General features: G+C 32.9%; 1 protein-coding gene across 1 annotated transcript in view; it reads right to left on the bottom strand.

The window, feature by feature from the left end:
• The window catches only part of LOC123249989 (cadherin EGF LAG seven-pass G-type receptor 3-like), a 127,055-nt gene that overhangs the window by 74,831 nt on the left and 34,327 nt on the right, over nucleotides 1-17,897 (bottom strand). The window contains exons 9-13 of the mRNA XM_044679053.1: nucleotides 12,925-13,037; nucleotides 12,027-12,172; nucleotides 10,378-10,558; nucleotides 8,459-8,615; nucleotides 4,918-5,023 (exon numbers count right to left, since the gene is read on the bottom strand). Coding sequence (XP_044534988.1) covers nucleotides 4,918-5,023; nucleotides 8,459-8,615; nucleotides 10,378-10,558; nucleotides 12,027-12,172; nucleotides 12,925-13,037 — 703 coding nt within the window. The remainder of the gene's footprint in view (nucleotides 1-4,917; nucleotides 5,024-8,458; nucleotides 8,616-10,377; nucleotides 10,559-12,026; nucleotides 12,173-12,924; nucleotides 13,038-17,897) is intronic.

Here is a 17,897-nt window from a genome sequence, read left to right on the forward strand (position 1 = left end):
CTTCCTTCCTTCCTTCCTTCCTTCCTTCCTTTCTTTCTTTCTTTCTTTCTTTCTTTCTTTCTTTCTTTCTTTCTTTCTTTCTTTCTTTCTTTCTTTCAAATAATTCCCAGGGAAAGCTGGGTAGTTCAGAGGATAGATCTCCAGGCCCAGAGACAGGAGGCTCTGGGTTCAAATTTGACCTCAGGTACTTCCTAGCTTAGTGACCCTGGGCAAGTCATTTAAGTCCAGCTTACCATTCTTTTGCCTTGGAACCAATAATTAATATAGATTCTAGGGCAGAAGTTAACAATTGAAGAAAGAAATAAACCATGACCACACTCTTCTGAAAATTATATTCTCCTTCTTTACATTGGAAGTTAGGGAGTTCCTGGGAGCAATGGTCTCATGTCTCATTACATTCAAGTAGCCAATAAATATTTATTAAGTGCCCACTATGTCCCAGGCATTATGCTAAGTGCTGGGAATACTAAAAATAAAACCAAAAATAGTCCCTGTCGACAATCAGGTGAGGGTGAAAATAAGTAAATAAATTTATGCAAGTTAGTTTCATATAATATTAATAACAATAATAATACAGAGCTAAATATAATATAGCTAATATTTATATAGCACTTACTCATGCCAGGCATAGAGCTTACCACTTCATAATTATTATATCATTTAGTTCCTCAAAATAATTCTGGCTGGTGTGTGCTATTTCATCCCCATTTTGCAAATGAAGAAACTGAGGCAGAAGTAAAGTGACACACCCAGGATTACATAGCTAGCAAGCCTCTGAAGCTGTATTTAAACTCGAGTCTTCCTAGCTCTGAATCTGGCACTGGTTTATCCATTAGAAAATTATTTAGAGAGGGAAGGTACTAGAACTAAGAGAAACCGAGAAAGACTTCCTCTAGAAAATGAGGTTTTAGTTGAGAACTGAAAGAAGCGAAGGTCGTCAGAGATAAGAAACAGTCCAAGAATCACAGAAAGAGACAGAAAATACTCACTGCCAAGAAATGCATTGCTTTGTTTGCAGATCAGCAAGGAGTCTAGTATCACTCAAGTATATAAAATGAGGAAAAGAGTGTAAGAAGACTAGAAATGGAATGCTGGGTCAGGTTATGAAGGGCATCCAATACCAAACCTAGAAATTTACATTTGATCCTAGAGATGGGAAGAATATTGGAGTTTGAGAAGAGGAGTGGCATGGTTGGACCTGTGTTTTGCTTAGGTAGATGGATGAAGGATTGATTGGAGGGCAAAAATAACTGATACAATGGGATGATATTGCAGTCCAAGCCAGAAGTAATGAGGTTCTCCTCTAAGGTGGTGTCAGTATCAGAAGATAAAGGGGGTCATGTTCAAGAGATGATGAAAAGGTGAAATTGGCAGGCCTTGACAACAGATTGGATACAACAGGTGGGAAATATAAAATTTGAAAGATAGTGAGGAGTTGAGGATGCCATCTAGGTTATACTCCTGGAGGCCAGTAGGATGGTGGTGCTTTTGACAGTAGGAGGGAAGTCAGGAATTGTGGAAAAATTTAGGAGGACATATAAGTTCAGTTTTCATCATGTTGAGTTTGATTTCTACTGGACATACAATTTGAGAAGTCTAAAATGCAGTTTTCACTGTTACACTGATCCAGGATGGAAAGCACTATACTATTTATCTTTTCCCCATAAACCTTTACTCCTATAATGCCTCTTATACTCTTAACCCCTCTCTAGTTCAAGTATCTTGTTCCTTCATGATAAGCTGGTCATGTCAGCTCTTCTAATATCTTAGTTCAAGCAGGCATATTACCCAGATCAATTCTAAAATCTCATTCATGTAAAAACCAAAGGTTTGTTAAAGATTTTAGAATATCATCCTTTGTATTTATAATGTTATAATAGATAGAAGTAACTCTACCCTGAAATTCTGTATTTCTGTAAAAACATTTGACATCTTCCCTGGTGGGAAGTTATATATTTGCCAAAGCAGAATCCATCTAATCCAGCTGTATTCCCTTGCTGAGAAAGCCTTCCTTCTCACCGAGAATTAAGGAATGCCCAATTTTGGCTTTGTCTTTGAATGACTGCAATGCTCTGCTTCAACAAAATGGGAATTATACTCTAGTTCAAGATCCAGATTTCCATCGGAGTGTATAAATTTCATTTCGAAGGGTTATTGTGTTATATTTACTCAGGGCTTTAATTGGCAACTATCACATATAATCTTGTTTGATATTTATCCTCTAATTTAGGACAGAACTGATTTTTCCTTTGGGCATTCTTGTCTTCCCTTGAACTTAGACTTTAAGGCAGAGGGATTTTTTTTTCTAGTTTTTTAAGGCAAAGCACATAATATCATAACACTCCACTAAAGGTCTAACTTCTAGTTGTCATTCACTCATTTTTCAGTTGTGTGCATTTCCTTATCAACTAAAGTGCCCTTATCAGAGATGATAAAGAGATCTCTGCAGTGTGTGACTCTGTGACCTGATTTGGGGTTTGCTTGGCAAAGATACTGGAGTAGTATGCCATTTCTTTTCCAACTCATTTTATCAATAAGGAACTGAGGCAAACAGGGTTAAATGAGTTGCCCAGGGACACACAGCTAGTAAATGTCTGAAGCCAGGTATGATCAAGATGAATCTTCCGTCTAACTTCCAGTGCACATTGCCATTTCATATATTATGTTGAATACATTTAAAACAACTGTTCCCTTCTAAATATTTGCTATCTTCTACCTCATTAAAACAACTGAGTGCTTATGAACTATGCAGAACCTTGCCACTTAATACTGCACCCTAAACCGTGATGTCCAGTACGAATATGTAACTGAGATGTAGTGTTTTTTTTTAATTGTAAGATTCTAGTCATTGTCTCACTGTGATTCCTTTATAATTTTAAATGGCTTTGATGTGCTATATAATCTATGGAGAATATATTAAAATTCATATTTACCAAAGAAAATACCCTACAATTTAATGTCACTTCACTTCTTTAGCTTCCATAAGTGCTTCAAGAAACATTTATGGCTTCTCAATATTTGGTAGCTATATTGATTTACAATGCTTTAAATAAGACCCTGTAAGAGCCCAATTCCAAAGCTCCATAAAAGAATCAATTTCAATCAGTACTATCACTATTTCCCATGCTACTTTAAAATAGGTAAGCAATTGCCATAATGAGAAAGTCAAGAGAACCTGGAAACCTCAATAAATTTAGTCTTAATCTCATAGAAGATGAAGACAGCCAAAAAATATAACACTTGATTGAAATATGAATGCATCTCAAAATAGAGAAGAATGGAAGTATATTAGAAGTATCAGCACATAATGCAATAAGTGGAAGAGAGAAAAACAGCTCATAAAATGCTTAGCACAAAACCCATTTATGTCAGATCATCCTAGAAATACTTAGAGATGAAACTAGAAGGAAGACAATGAATACATACATATGTATCTACAAACACATAACTGTATGACAGTAGAGAAACACACACTTAAATTCTATCATTTCGGGTAGGCCTCAAAATATTGTTCAAGAAATTGGATATGGACCTAAAGTAAACAAAGATAGCAGAACAAAAGCAATGGAGATTTATCTTTAAGGTGACTTATTTTTTGAAAAACCTGAGTAATTAATCAATATACATTAAAGTGTGGAAGCACCAAAGAACTAGAATAATTTATTTTACCACCAAAAAGAGGTTATTGAGAGGACAGGTATGACTACAAACTGACATGCATAATTTCTAATTTCAACAAAATCTTATGAGACTGATATATCAATATAATGAATATAAAGAAAACAAGAGAATAAAATGTTTCACAAATTAAAGCCTGCAACAGATACTATCTTCACATTTATATAATTGAAAGCTTCCAAAAATATGATTCTACTTATTTTATTACTTGTTGACAACTAAAAAACATTTAATTCAATAAAGCAAAATGTAACCTTCAAGGTTCTGTTCCATCTAGTAATTGTCAAGTAAATGTTAGAATCATACAAAATTTCTTGCAGATGAAATAATAGAGATAACTTTTCCACGATACTTTCATTGTTAATATTAAGGGAGTCACAAAAGGAGACATGGTCATCAAAGTATTTGTGACTGTTCTGGAAATTATCTGTCAGAAAGTCCAATAAAAGAATATTTCCCTAAAATTGGTGAATTTCTCCAAATGCCCTGTTTTTACAAACAGTGTTATGGTCATTTTACCAAACCTGGGGAAACTATAAATTCACCTAAACAAGAACACTACAACTAAGGTAAGGATTATTAGATTAAGCCTAATAAAACACATACGAAAAACTAAAAGAATATTAATTTTCTATACTAAGAGATACACTTGAATAGTCCATGTAGCTTGAATAGAAACTGCAGATGCAAAGAGAGTTGAGCTCAGGATTGAACAGGAGAAAGATTGAGACAGATTACATTTGGGAAATTATGCAGCACTTTCTATTAGGCCAGGTTGCAACATTAAACAAAAATCAATCTTTTAAACACCAATAATCTACTTTTTCTATATACCTACAAGGTCAGGAAACATCACAATCTCCAAAGAATCCAAATTTGAGGTCTCACAAGAGTCAATGGAAAGACTTGTTTGGGGCATAAATAGGTATATAAAGCTATTATTTGTATACAAGCAATGGTGGAAAATAACCACTCAAAGAGATATGTGACTGGAAATGGAGGTGGTTCAGATGATGTAATAAGGAAGAGGGATAATAAATGAAAAACATGTTGCTATAATAAGAAAAACAAGCATGCAAACATGAAAGGCCCTTAGCAATTCAATCATTTCTCTAATATAAGCAAAACTTGGGTATTAGCAAAAGGCTATTATGTCTCCATAGTCACTAAAAGTACCTACGTCAATGACATAGTAGAGCCACTAAGATAGTTAAATAAAATAAGTAAGCAGTAACTTACTTGATAATCCTGGGGTACCTCCATCAGATACTCTAACAAAAAGGGTATATTTAAATTGCATCCCAGCAAAAACAAAATTATCATAATTCAGTTGATTAGGTCCAATCTGTAGGTAGAAAATATATCTATATTATTTTATTTTGAATGATAAGTGACCCAAAAGAGACATATGCTCATCAAAGTGAACTTAATTATGATTGCAAAAATTAAAGTTGTTAAAATTTGAAGATTCAATATTTTAATGAAATTTCTAAAAGTTATAATGTAATTGGATCTTCTCTATGCTGCAAGGACATTTGTAGAAGGACTACAGAGTGGACATGCTTGGGGGGGCTAATCTCTTTTAGTTCATCTGCATCCTAGTGTTCTGAGGAGTGGGAGAAGCAATACAGAGAGGATAAAAGCGGGCAGGAGAGACTTCAGAACTAGCAGTTTAAGAATGAGAAAATCAAGAGAAAGATATTAGATCAAAATAGCATGACATGGGTACAGCAACTGGAAATGAGAGACTTGAAGATGATTCATAAACTATTTCTCCTGGACAAACACTGCAGAGAAGCAGTAAGAAAAATGATGAGAACGTATGATGGTTACCCAGAATGACAACAAAGAAACAGGGTAGATGTTCATATGGCAGGGAAGTGAAAGCTAAATAGAAGATACTGATGACTTATGAGGAGGAGACCTTGCTCCTTTCTGGGCTCTTTGGAAATCTTCTATAACCTTTACAACTTCTAAGAACTGATGATAATTATAATCATTGCCTTTACTTTTTAAATGTCCCATTTCTAAATAAGTGAGGATTGCATGTAGTGTCTTCTCAACTATACTCCATAATATGGCATTGATTTGGAATTTCTCTCTAATCAATCAATGTTCTGGTCAAAAATAAGGAATACAATGAATTCTAAAAAGATGTTTCTGAAATAATGTCTAATGAAAGAAAGATAAAGAATAGAATGGAGTGTGCCCAAATTATGACTGCATGAGAAAATAAAAATAAGAATGAATGGACCAAATTCCCACTGGAACTTGGAGCATCTCATAAAAGTGTTATGATACTTTATGTATCAAAATTCATTTATTTAAATTCAAACTGCTATTAAGTAAGCTTAGCAATTTATAAATGTTCAATGTTATTCTAATAACACAAATATTTTTAAAATTTCTAGGGCAAATATTAATTTTTTTACTCACTTCACACTTATAAGAATGCATCACAATTATTCTTCCAGATGTAGAAAAGGAATTTCTGAGATTCAAGTGGAATTAAGAAAGAACCATGTGCCCAAAAAGGAAGCATTAGAAATGGAGCCTAAAATGATCCATGAGCACTTCCAATGCATGTTGGTGGTGAACCTTTCTTCAGGACCTTGGTAAACAATTGACCTTGACACCTAATAAAATTTTTATTATTACTTTCTTTTTCCCTTTCCTTCTCTTCACCCTAAAGCTAGCTGGTAAAACTTGGAATGTGTAACAGCCAAAGGCTTAATTTCCATTTAAGTAAGAAAGTTTAGTACAATGGTATGCTATTTGACTTTTAATAAGATAATTAACAAACAGGGGATCCCTTAGAAATAATAAAATCATGGAGTTGGAAATATCTAAGAGATGTTAGAGATGATCTGGTCCAACTATTTCATGTTAAATTTGCAGAAACTGAAACCCAAGAAAGTAAAGAGTTCTTTTATGGTCATGCAGCTAGTTAGCAGCAGGTCAGAAGAGTGGATTTTTCATGAGTCACATTCCACACCCATTCCATTCAACCACACTGCCTCTTTCCTTGAACACAGAAATGGCCCTCCTATATAGATATTTCCCTGAGTTCTTTCTGAAATCAATTCTATTTTATATCTGAGGAAGCATTATCCTGAATACATGAGAGGTGAACTAATAATGAAGTCACAATTTAGTACAATTAACAACCTCCAAAGTAAGTCTTTGGTATAAAAGTTATTATCAAAGGTGCAATATCTGAGGATCCTACAAACTCTGGGGAATTTTTCAGGGAAGAAGGCAAAAGAGAGGCAGCAAGGATAACACAAAACCTGGAAATAAATTCTCATGTGCTAATATCTTTATGACTCCCTTCCCATCTTCAATTATATTGCTAAACTCTAGCTTCAAACCTTCAAATTGTGAGGAAACTGGACATTTTTCACATTGATTCTGAAATAATTGGATGCTTCTAATTACCAATACTATTTTTTTATTGGTCACTTTATGTAAAAGACAAATGGACTGCTATCCTAAAGCCTTGTCACACATTTGACCTCTTGAGACAGCATGGTATAGTTTAAAAAACTAGGCCTGAGTTTCTTCATCTGTAAAAAGAAAAGATTAAACTAAATGGTACTTGAAATCCCTTCCAGCTCAGGATAAACAAGCCTCTCAATACTATTAAAGATATAACCCTGTGAGGCTAGTAATTCAAGTATCAATATTTATCAATGAACAAAATGAGAAAAGTTTTGCTTGTAGTCACAGTGAGCCTTTTGACTACAACTTTGGTTTTCACTTCACTGTGCCATGCTGAATCAAACAAAATATCATAAAAAAAACTTTTGTGTGTAGTTGCAAGATTCCTTAAATATCATCCACATTGAGCATCTCATTGTGCAGATAAAGGACAGAAGCTCATAGGGATTTATCTTGTAAAAGGCAGTTGATTCTAAATCAAATCTTCAGTTGTCACACTTTTAAATTCATAAAATGATGTAACCTGAATGAAAAATAATTTTACTGAATTATAGTTGCTAAAATTTAATTTTTAGCACTCTGTTTAATGTGCCTTCATTCTCTCTAGGTTTTATTGATTTGAATCTATTGGGAAGATTTAGTAAGGGTAGAGGAATGAGTAGAAATAAGACAAAATGAAGGAAGGAGACAGATTAGGTGAGAGATAAGGAAAGAGATAGAGATAACATGAATTTAAGGATATCAGTAGAAGCAGAAAATGGCAAACATATGAAAGATGCTATGGAAGTAGACTAGATAGGCCTTAGCAAGTGAATGGATTGGAGAAGTAAAAAAAAATAAGATAGAGATTGTTTTGGAAGAATTTAGTATAGTTCAATAAGTCGTGTTGCCTAAACTTTCTCCTTATTATATTATTGGATATAATCCTATAATAGTATAATAGTATAATAATCATATAAGATATAATCCTATAATAGATTTATAAATTAGCTAGTTTTGTTACCCTAAATTCTCACTGCAAATTTATTAACATTCATTGCTGAAAATCATAAGAATAACATTTTGTGAATTAATTATTTTCCAAATTAAAGGAGTAATTTGTCATAGAACAATTTGTTCTAATTTTGTTCCAATGATTTAAAAATGCATTCCAGCATTAATTCCAAACTGGAATGTCTGTTGGTGATTTAAGGTTCATTTGAAAACATGAGAACATATTCTGCTATCAGCTATTTAAACTACTGTACTTGATTAGAAATTTTGTACTAAAAAAAATACAACTTCTTTTTTAATCTAAGGGAAATCTCTGTGCCATTATTAGCAACTTTAAAATACTTACTTTTATTTCATTGTTGGTAAGGGTAAATGTTTCATTTGAAAATTCATCCAAGATCAAGTGATAAGTGATGTTATTATTGGGATATGTTCCATCCTTATCAGTACAAACTAAAGACACTAAGCAAGTTTCAAGTGGAATATTTTCGGGAAATTCAATTCTACATAGAGCAAAACATATAAAGAAGCATGTTATCAACATGACAGTCTACATTCCTTCAGGTGAAAAAATATACTCCTAAATAGTATTTGGAACAATGTCTTTGATTTTCAAGTTTTAGCTCTCTCCTCCAACACTAAAGAATTGCCCTGCAAAAAAAAAAATTCATGACATTTTCATAACCCTGTCCTCTCAAAGGTTATACCAGCAAAGCACAATCTCTGACAGATGCTAGCAAAATGGAAAATATATATCGAATCGAATCTATATCTAAGGATCAACCATATCAGTTAAGCAAGAAGTTGTCGAATGTGGACATTCTTTTCATGTTCAATACTTTGTAACACTAAGTCATGAATTAATTAGCCAGAAAACAGATTAAAAATAAATTTGGTGACCCATTAAAGTTGATACATTTTTCTAAAACTCATCATTCTCTAGTTCTAGAAATTTATAATGTTAAAAATGCCCTCTTTTTTATTTTTAAGGAAGCACTGGGCAATACAATGTAAAGAGACTATTCTAACTAATGCTTTCTGGTTCAAGGCACTCAATAACAGGATGCCAGGATGCTTCTTTCCTTTTTAATTCTAAATTTTGTTTTACTATTCACTACACAAAATTTCAATTCAAAAGCCAATTTTTTAGGACACTTCCCTTTCCTGATCCCATAGTTAGTTGTCTTTCCCTTAAAAGTCCTGTTGCATTGGTTTTGTAATTCTTTAATACATTTATTATTTAATAATCTGAGTCATTTTTATGTGTATACATTATCTCTCTATGAGACTATAAGCTTCAGAAAAAGATATTATTCTGTCTAACTTTATACCTTCCCTATCATCTAACACATGCCATGCAGCATGTAATAAATAACATTTGTATCTAATTCATTCCTTTATTTTACTGAGAGATTATGTTGAGCAGAATGGGCCAAATATTAGAACCCTACAACACTCCTGTTACTACTAATTAACATGTATTCACTATCCATTATTGAGTTAAATGTTCTGATTCATCTGTGTAGAAGAATAATCATTGGGTTTGGAGGCAGAGGACCTCTGTTTAAACATTCATTTGTTTTACTTATTACCCATATGATCTTGGACAACTTGTATCTGCAAAATAAGGGGGTTGAACCAATTGATCTTAAAAATCCATTAGAGCCCTAAATCTCCTGAGAAGTGTCTCAGACCTCATATATCTTCAAGAGATTGGGCATAAGTTGTTTTTTTTTAACATTAAAAGTTCCATGGGTAAAAGTTGAAGATGAACTGAATTGGAGTAGAATATATTTTTATTTTATTTTTCTTATTATACTATTTCTGCTCTCTTCCAAAACAGAATAATCATCCTAGGAAAAAAATTTAAATCCTTAACTTCTGTGTATTGGCTCTTAGGTGGAAGAGTGGTAAGGGTGGGCAATGGGGGTCAAGTGATTTGCCCAGGGTCACACAGCTTGGAAGTGTCTGAGGCCAGATTTCAACCCAGGACCTCCCATTTCTAGGCCTGGGAAAATTATTTTTGAGAACTATTTTATTTCTGAAATTTGGGATTCCATGCATCTATATGAAAGACCATCAGACTCTACATAGCAGAAAGACACAGTGCTAAGATGTTCTGAGAATATGAGGGAAGCTGACAAAGGATTTTCCTTCCAAACTTTAAAAATATGTTATTTACAGTCTTGATTTGCTTCTCCCCTGCCCCACTCCTCATTTGACCCTTAAACATTTGGGAGGAAAATTGTTTTCCTTTCAACTTACATATAATGGTCCTGAGTACACTGTGGTGGATTGTCATTTATGTCTTGTAAAACGACAGTTAGCATTCCTGTGGTGGAATGCACCCGATCATTGTCATAAGCTCTGATTTTTAATATCCAAGAATGTGGAATAGCAGGATCTTCATAATCTAATGGTTGTGAAATTGTGATCAGTCCAGAATCTAAGAGAATAGTACAAAAAATTAAGAAATGCAAAAAATACAAGAGTACTTTATGATTACAGAGATCTAGGATTCAAAGATTGGTATTATAATCTATCTAAAATGCATGGTTTTGATATTTTCCTTTAGTATAATGATGAAACATGAAACTGGCATATTTTATTATTTTTTCTTCAATGGACTTTTCAAAGTTATCTTGATTAATATTATCCAATTCTATTCCGAATAATTTGGAGAATTTTTTACTAGGGTAACACTTTAATATCCATTTTTATACTGTCAAAATCTTAAATGAAAGTTATCCTATCTTTTCTGCAAATGCAACGTTTACATACCCTACAGCTCATTAGCTACTCATTAACAGGATTTGATCGAGATTTATCTTAAAGGGTTATCCCTTCTAAATTCAGAAATCATAGAATCACTGATTCAGAGACTCTTGGAAGTCCAGAGGCCACTGAGACCAAGCAAAGCTTTGCATTTTAAAGGGAAGAAATGGTGGCACAGAGAATTTAAGTGACTTGTTCAAGAGCACACAGGTAGAAAAGGGCAGTGCCAGGGCCTTTTGAGGCCCACTGACTCCCAATATAAAGGACCCTTTCTAAGTCTTCTCTAACCAGTTATTCTTCCTTCCCTCTACCTGCTTTCTTTTCTTTAGTTTTTTTTTTTCTTTTTTAACCCTTACTTTCTGTCTTGGAGTCAATACTGAATCCAAGGCAGAAAAGCGGTAAGGGCTATGCAATAGAGGTTAAGTGACTTGCCCAGGGTCACACAACTATGATGTGTCTGAGGCCAGATTTGAACTCTAGGCCTGGCTCTCAATCCACTGAGCCACTTAGCTGCCCTGTCTCTACCTGCTTTCTAAACCCTCAATTGCTGCCTTACACCTCTCTGTCTTTCTCCCTCTTTATATCTACATCTATGTCTCTGCTTCCCTGACAATTCTTATCACTTCCTAAATAATTCATAGCATAGTATTAAGTTTAATTTGAATAAAACATAAGCACAATGTTATTTGGAAATATTGTTCATATATTTGTTGTACTCATGATTTAATTTATATTTCTATTGATTAGAGAGGAGGAGAAAGAGAGGGAGACAGAGTGCCAAAGTCTGCCTTTTGTCTTTTGAATCGCACAACCATTTCTAAATACGGTTTCTACTTCTTTCTATCCTAAAATGAGCCAAAGCAGTAGCTTCTTGATTCTTGATCCTCACCACAAAAGTCAAAGTTCTCTTTACACAGAATATAACATGAAAATTCAAAGCTTTTTTGTGAAGTCAAGTATCAAAAGGACAATGTTCTCTGACATCCTAAAACCATGTTAATTGTACATTTTAAAAGACTGTTTGTCAATTCACATGGAAAGAAATCGACTCATTTCATCTGGAATCATGATCAATATATTTCATATGTTATATTAAATATAATATAGAAACATAAATAAAATGAATATTTATGACTTACCATCATTTATGGAAAATCCTTTGAAAGTTCCCACAAATTCATAATGGACAGAGTCTCCTATGTCTCTGTCATTTGCTGTTAATTTGACTAGTTCTCTTCCAAGGGGAAGATTTTCATAAATATATATAGGTCTATCTGGTAGATATCTATGGAATAAAAGTTACTTTTATCTATCAGAATAATCAAAAATTATTTTATTTATTAGAAAACAGATTTTAAATTTTAACATTTAAATTAAATTGGATGACTCTTTCCCTTTGTGTAATTAGGATCTCTAACCTAAAACTACTATTCCCAGCACCCCACTCTCCTCAAGTTATGTGCTGATGTAGGGAGAATATAAATTTTGTATACTTCTGTGCTCTTCTCTTCCTGTTGTGGCTTTGGTAAAGCATGCCTTTTAAATAGGCAAGGAGAACTTAGCCACGTGGTCTTAATTTTGTTTGATAATTGGGTTTTTTATACTTCTATTTCCTTTTATTCCTCCTATGTCAAGTGATTATTAATAAACTTTATAAACTATAATTTTTGGAGTGTTTGATAGTAATTTAAATTTTACACCTTCATTTCTACTTTTCCTCTTACCTAGTCATGTTTCCTCTTTAAAAAAAATTTTTTAGAAAAGCAAAAAGGATCTGCATTCTAATTTTACCTCTGAAAATAACTAGTACAGTATAAGACATGCTAAGTAAGTAACTTGGTCTGACTTCACTGATAAATAAAAATGAACAATACTATTTGACTGGTAGAGATACTTTGTTTTGTATATTACTTTAATATTTTTAAGATAATGATAATATGAATCAAAGTAACATACTTCTATTTGCATTACTCTATGCTAGCAGGAGTAGGGTTAGAAATCTTATAATTTAAATACTTAGTTTCTTCCAAAGCTTACGCAAAGACTGGAATCTCATCATTAACATTCTGGATGTTTACTGTGATGGTGCCAGTGCATGACTCCAGAGACATGTTTCCTCTGGTTCTGGCAGAAATCACTATCTGGAAACGCTAAAACAAATAAAAGAAGACAGTACATTTTACTCCCCCAAATGTGCAAATTAAATTTGCTTCACATTTAAAAGAATGTTTAGAAACGTAATTTGAAGATAGTTTGAGACAACAGCATAGTCCAGAACAACTACTTTTCTTTTTTCTTTTTTCAAAAAGAACAGGAAACTAAGATTCCTCATGGTCCCAGATTCTTGCAGTTTATGCTGCCTCAGAAATCTGATAAAAATATAAAAAAAATTGGTGTTTGGCCTCCTGTATTTAAAGCAATATATTAAATTGCCTTTTGGACTTATATTTTTGAGGAATTAAAGGGCAAATAAAATTCAGTTTTTATGGTGAAAATATCAAAATCATAACAATTCTCTTATTGTTTTGGGGAAAACCTGAACTAAATGCCATTTTAAGCCTAGAAAAATTGATGATTGAGTTCATAATGCTAAATACAAATAAGAAACAGTATATTTTTCAAGAATGATATGAGTAAGTTTGAAAAGTGAACTTATTATATGTATTAGGATATGATAAACTGATTAGATTTTACAATAGAAAGTTAATCTCTCAGAAAACAATTTTGGAATAATGAGTGTTAATTTTACATTCATTAAGTAGCAAACACTTATTAAACACCTACTAATTCTATAAAATTTATGAAATGTTTATGGTGTGCAAAATACCATATTAAGGCAGATACAATATTTATTTAAGTGAGAAGTTCCTTTTCCCATGGAGTTGATGGTAGAGCAGAGGAGATACACCTTATATCTATCTATGTTGTCAAACCTATGGCACATGTGCCTGAGGACATTTCTCACTTCGCCCACCCAGCAGGCCAATAGGAGCACTTCCTCCCTCCCCTGTCTGCAGTAAGAGGTGTGAGGGTTGCAATTTGGGTACTCAGTCTCTAAAAGGTTTGCCATCACTGCCTTATGTTGAACTAACAAAAATTTTAAATGCTTAATGGTTATTGAAATTATATTAAAATTCGAATAAGAAAATAGACAAAGAAAAATAATACAAGGCCTCTGCCTTTATGGAAACTATACTTTTAGTAAAGGAGTTGACAATCTAATAAATACAAAAATTGTCAATTTTAATTTATCTAGAATATATGAATTCAAATCTAACAGTTCAGGAAAGGAATAGGGTTGGGAAAAAATCCTAATATATTGAACATATTTACACTGAAAACACAGTATGTCTAACCAAAGAAAAAATGTATTGTGATTACTGATATTTTTTCTTAGATAGGTGGCCATTATGACTTTAATAAAAAGGAGAGCTAATGAGAATTATTTTAAGTCATATCCAGGTTAATAATGTCAAAATCATGAATTATTCAACAATCAAATAATTTTGAAAAATGCTGTGATACATTTTCATTTATTCATTCAAAAGTGAATGCCTATTATTTGATGATTTACAATTCATTTTATTTAGTAAATGTGAAAAATAAGATGAATACTGATCAGAAAAAAGAAAAAGCTATGAAATCTGTTTTGCTTTCACCTTGTTTAACTTTTTTTTTAACTGACTGACAAATAATTCAACAGGCTGTGAACATAGAGATAAACTTTTACAAGGGTTATTTACTCCTTCAACTCCGTATGAAAGAAACTATTCAGAAGGCATGGAGTACATCAAGCAAATAAGAAAAGACAAATATGTTGAGGTACAAAATGGAAAGCTTAGCTGAAATCTGATTTGACCAACACACTATTGTTAAATATTAGGTGTAAGCAGTGCAGAAATAGTTGCATCTTAGATCAGAGAAACAAAGAAGCTTCCCAAAGTGTAATCAACGAAACACTGAACATATCCATGTTATATGAAAAGAGATTCCATGAATAATGTTGGTCATCTTTATTATGTATCATATGGGATTATATGTAAAATATATTTGATATGAAACAACTTTTGAGGGATATAAAGTAATAGGTTTGATATCATTTCTTTTATTTTAAATATCATTAATCCCACCCCCATTAGTTAGAACCATCCCATAACCTGACACCAAGACATGTATTTTTCAAGTTGCATCAACATTTTTCAAGATTCAGAGAATTCTGTGACTAAGTTTGAGAAAACATGCTTAGTCTAGAAGATGATTTACAAGGAAGTTGAAACTTAAAATTTAATAACCAATTTTTAAATATATCTTTTGTTTTTATCGTTCCTTAGTCCATTCTTATTAGATAAAACTCGTTTGAAAGAAAATTGCTTTAAGAATTACTATCTTTTTGAATCATGTATAACCTAGATCAGGGAGGGAGACAACATGAATCATATAATTTTGGAAAACAGGTAGAAATTTGTTATTAAAATAAATTAAAGATAAAACAAACAAAAAGAATTACTATCTCTGAAGAAAGTAATTCATAATTGGAAGCACTTTATCTTTTGCTTAAAATCTAAGAGTACAAGTTCCAGGGAAATGTACTCATAAATTCAGGTTCTGGGTTGTGGTGTGGTGGTGAGGGAACATTTGCAATTAAAAGACATCCTAGAGTCAAAGGTGGTGACCATCTTCCCCTGGTTCCAATCATCCCAGAATTAATTTAGTAACCATGGGGATAGCAAGGAGCAGACTCTACAAAGAAAATCATAATAAAGTCCATCCATCCCCAAACCTAAACACAATGGGAAATTTTGAGGAACTAGAGCTGGGGTTGGCAATGTATGGCTCTTGAGCCATATCTGGCTCTTTTGAGGGCCAGATATGGCTCTTTCTGCAGGAGCCATAAAGTCAATTTTTTTTCTGGCACTGTTACAGGAGCTCGCACTATGAGCACTGTACGGCTCTCATGAAATTACATTTTAAAAAATGTGGCGTTTATGGCTCTCACGACCAAAAAGGTTGCCGACCTCTGAACTATAGCCAAATAATTCTGCTAAACAGAATTCTGCACCCCCCTTTTGAAACATGGACATTTTAATGTAAAAATAGAGAAAAACAATACCTTACAGTCATATGACACTACAAAGGCAAGTTATTGCATTTGATTCTCAAACCAAGTTTATACAAAAGTTTGACTTGGGAGTTAGAGGTCCCAAGTATGAATCTGGTCCATGCCACTTATTAGTCACTCGACCTCCATTGGTCTCAGTTTTCTCATCTGTAAAATGAGGAGTTTAGACAAAATAACTTCTTGGGACCTTTCCATTCTTAATCTATGAGCCTATGATCACATTTTATAGTTGGAGAAACTGAGGGCCAGAGAGGTTCATAATATATCCAAAGTCACAAATTCCAAATGGTGATCTAGGACTTCAATTCAGATCTTCTAGTTTCCAGTCAAGAGCACTTTTCTCTAAACCATGTGATATACATAAACCAAAAAGAAGTTACACAGTATAGCATAGGTGGAAATATTTATTTTGTGAAATATAAGGGATACTGGAGAAAGTTAGAAATAATTGTTGATTAAATTATCTCAATAAAGAAATAACTGCCGCCTCCCTATTATTTAGTTATTTGAAGTTAAAATGGACCAAGAGGCAATGGATATACTGACATTCATTATGTTTCCCATAATCTTTGTACCTCATTATTTTCTCTAAACATTCACTAATTTAAATTTGATCAGGGAGTTAAAAACAGGCCAGATCGCCATGGTCTGTCAAAGCCAAGGGTGAAGCAATTCTCCTGATAATTCAATAAAATAAAATAATTATTCCATTTAATTACCCAAACTGTTTTCAGCTTTATTTTTTCATGGCTAAGGACACATACACATACACATACACATACACACACAAAACTCCAAATAATATCTGTTAATGAAATTTAGGAAGTAAACATTAATAACGTTACTTTCTACTTGCCTAGCCAAAAGGAAATATTTCTGATCTTAAGTGAGTTTTCAAATGAGAGGGAGAAAGAAAGAAAAAAAGTTACTCAGAAAGACAGACAAAGAACAAAACAGAGACAAAGAGAGAGAGATTCCAAAGAGACAGGCAGTGAAAGAGAGAAACAGAAAAGGACTGAGAGACAGGCAGAACATCAGAGCTCTGACCTTGAATTCAGGAAGGTCAAGATTCAAGTACTTACTCTAACAATATATGGCCATAATCCAGTCACTTAACTCCTTGTTGCCATAGAGAACTATTTAAATCTATAAATTGATGGTTACCAATCTCAAGTTATGGAATGAGAAGGAGTTCTCCACACTGATTAAATTGCAGATTTGTACCCTATGCACACAAATACACAAACACACACACACACATACACACACATATATTTTGTATGTATACACAATATATGGGAATATATACACAAAATAACACATGTATATATTCTTATATATGTTTATGTATTAAATATATACATGTATATATTTATTATATGTATTCAAAATACATATATACACAAAATAACACATGTATATAAATGCATTATATATCTATATTATGTATTATGTAAGCCATATAGACTTTTAAAGTATTCATTCATTTTTTCAACTTAGGATTTATGATTTTTGGAGAGAAAGCATGCATACAGAAAATGATTTTGGATTATAGCAACATGAGAGAAAACCCTGCCCTTCAAAAGCATATAAGCATAAAAACATGGATACAATTTTCAGATTTCCTTTGAGGGATTTTTCTTTTCTTTAATTCTCACCTTAAGATTTGTTTCATAGTCCAGATGAGGTTCAACAGTCTTGGAAAGAATGCCATTTGTTGAATCCAAAGAAAAGTAATCAGTGGCATTAACTGTAGAACTTAATATTGAAAACTAGAAAAAACAAATGGTTAATATTTCAGCAAAAGGCATGCTTTGAGCCCTGACATTGTTGAAAGAACCTTATTTGGCAGGACTTAAACAGAAATTAATTTTGTGAAGACAGATCCCAT

The sequence above is a fragment of the Gracilinanus agilis genome, chromosome 5 (assembly GCF_016433145.1).
Source record: "Gracilinanus agilis isolate LMUSP501 chromosome 5, AgileGrace, whole genome shotgun sequence".
In the NCBI taxonomy this organism is placed as follows: domain Eukaryota; kingdom Metazoa; phylum Chordata; class Mammalia; order Didelphimorphia; family Didelphidae; genus Gracilinanus; species Gracilinanus agilis.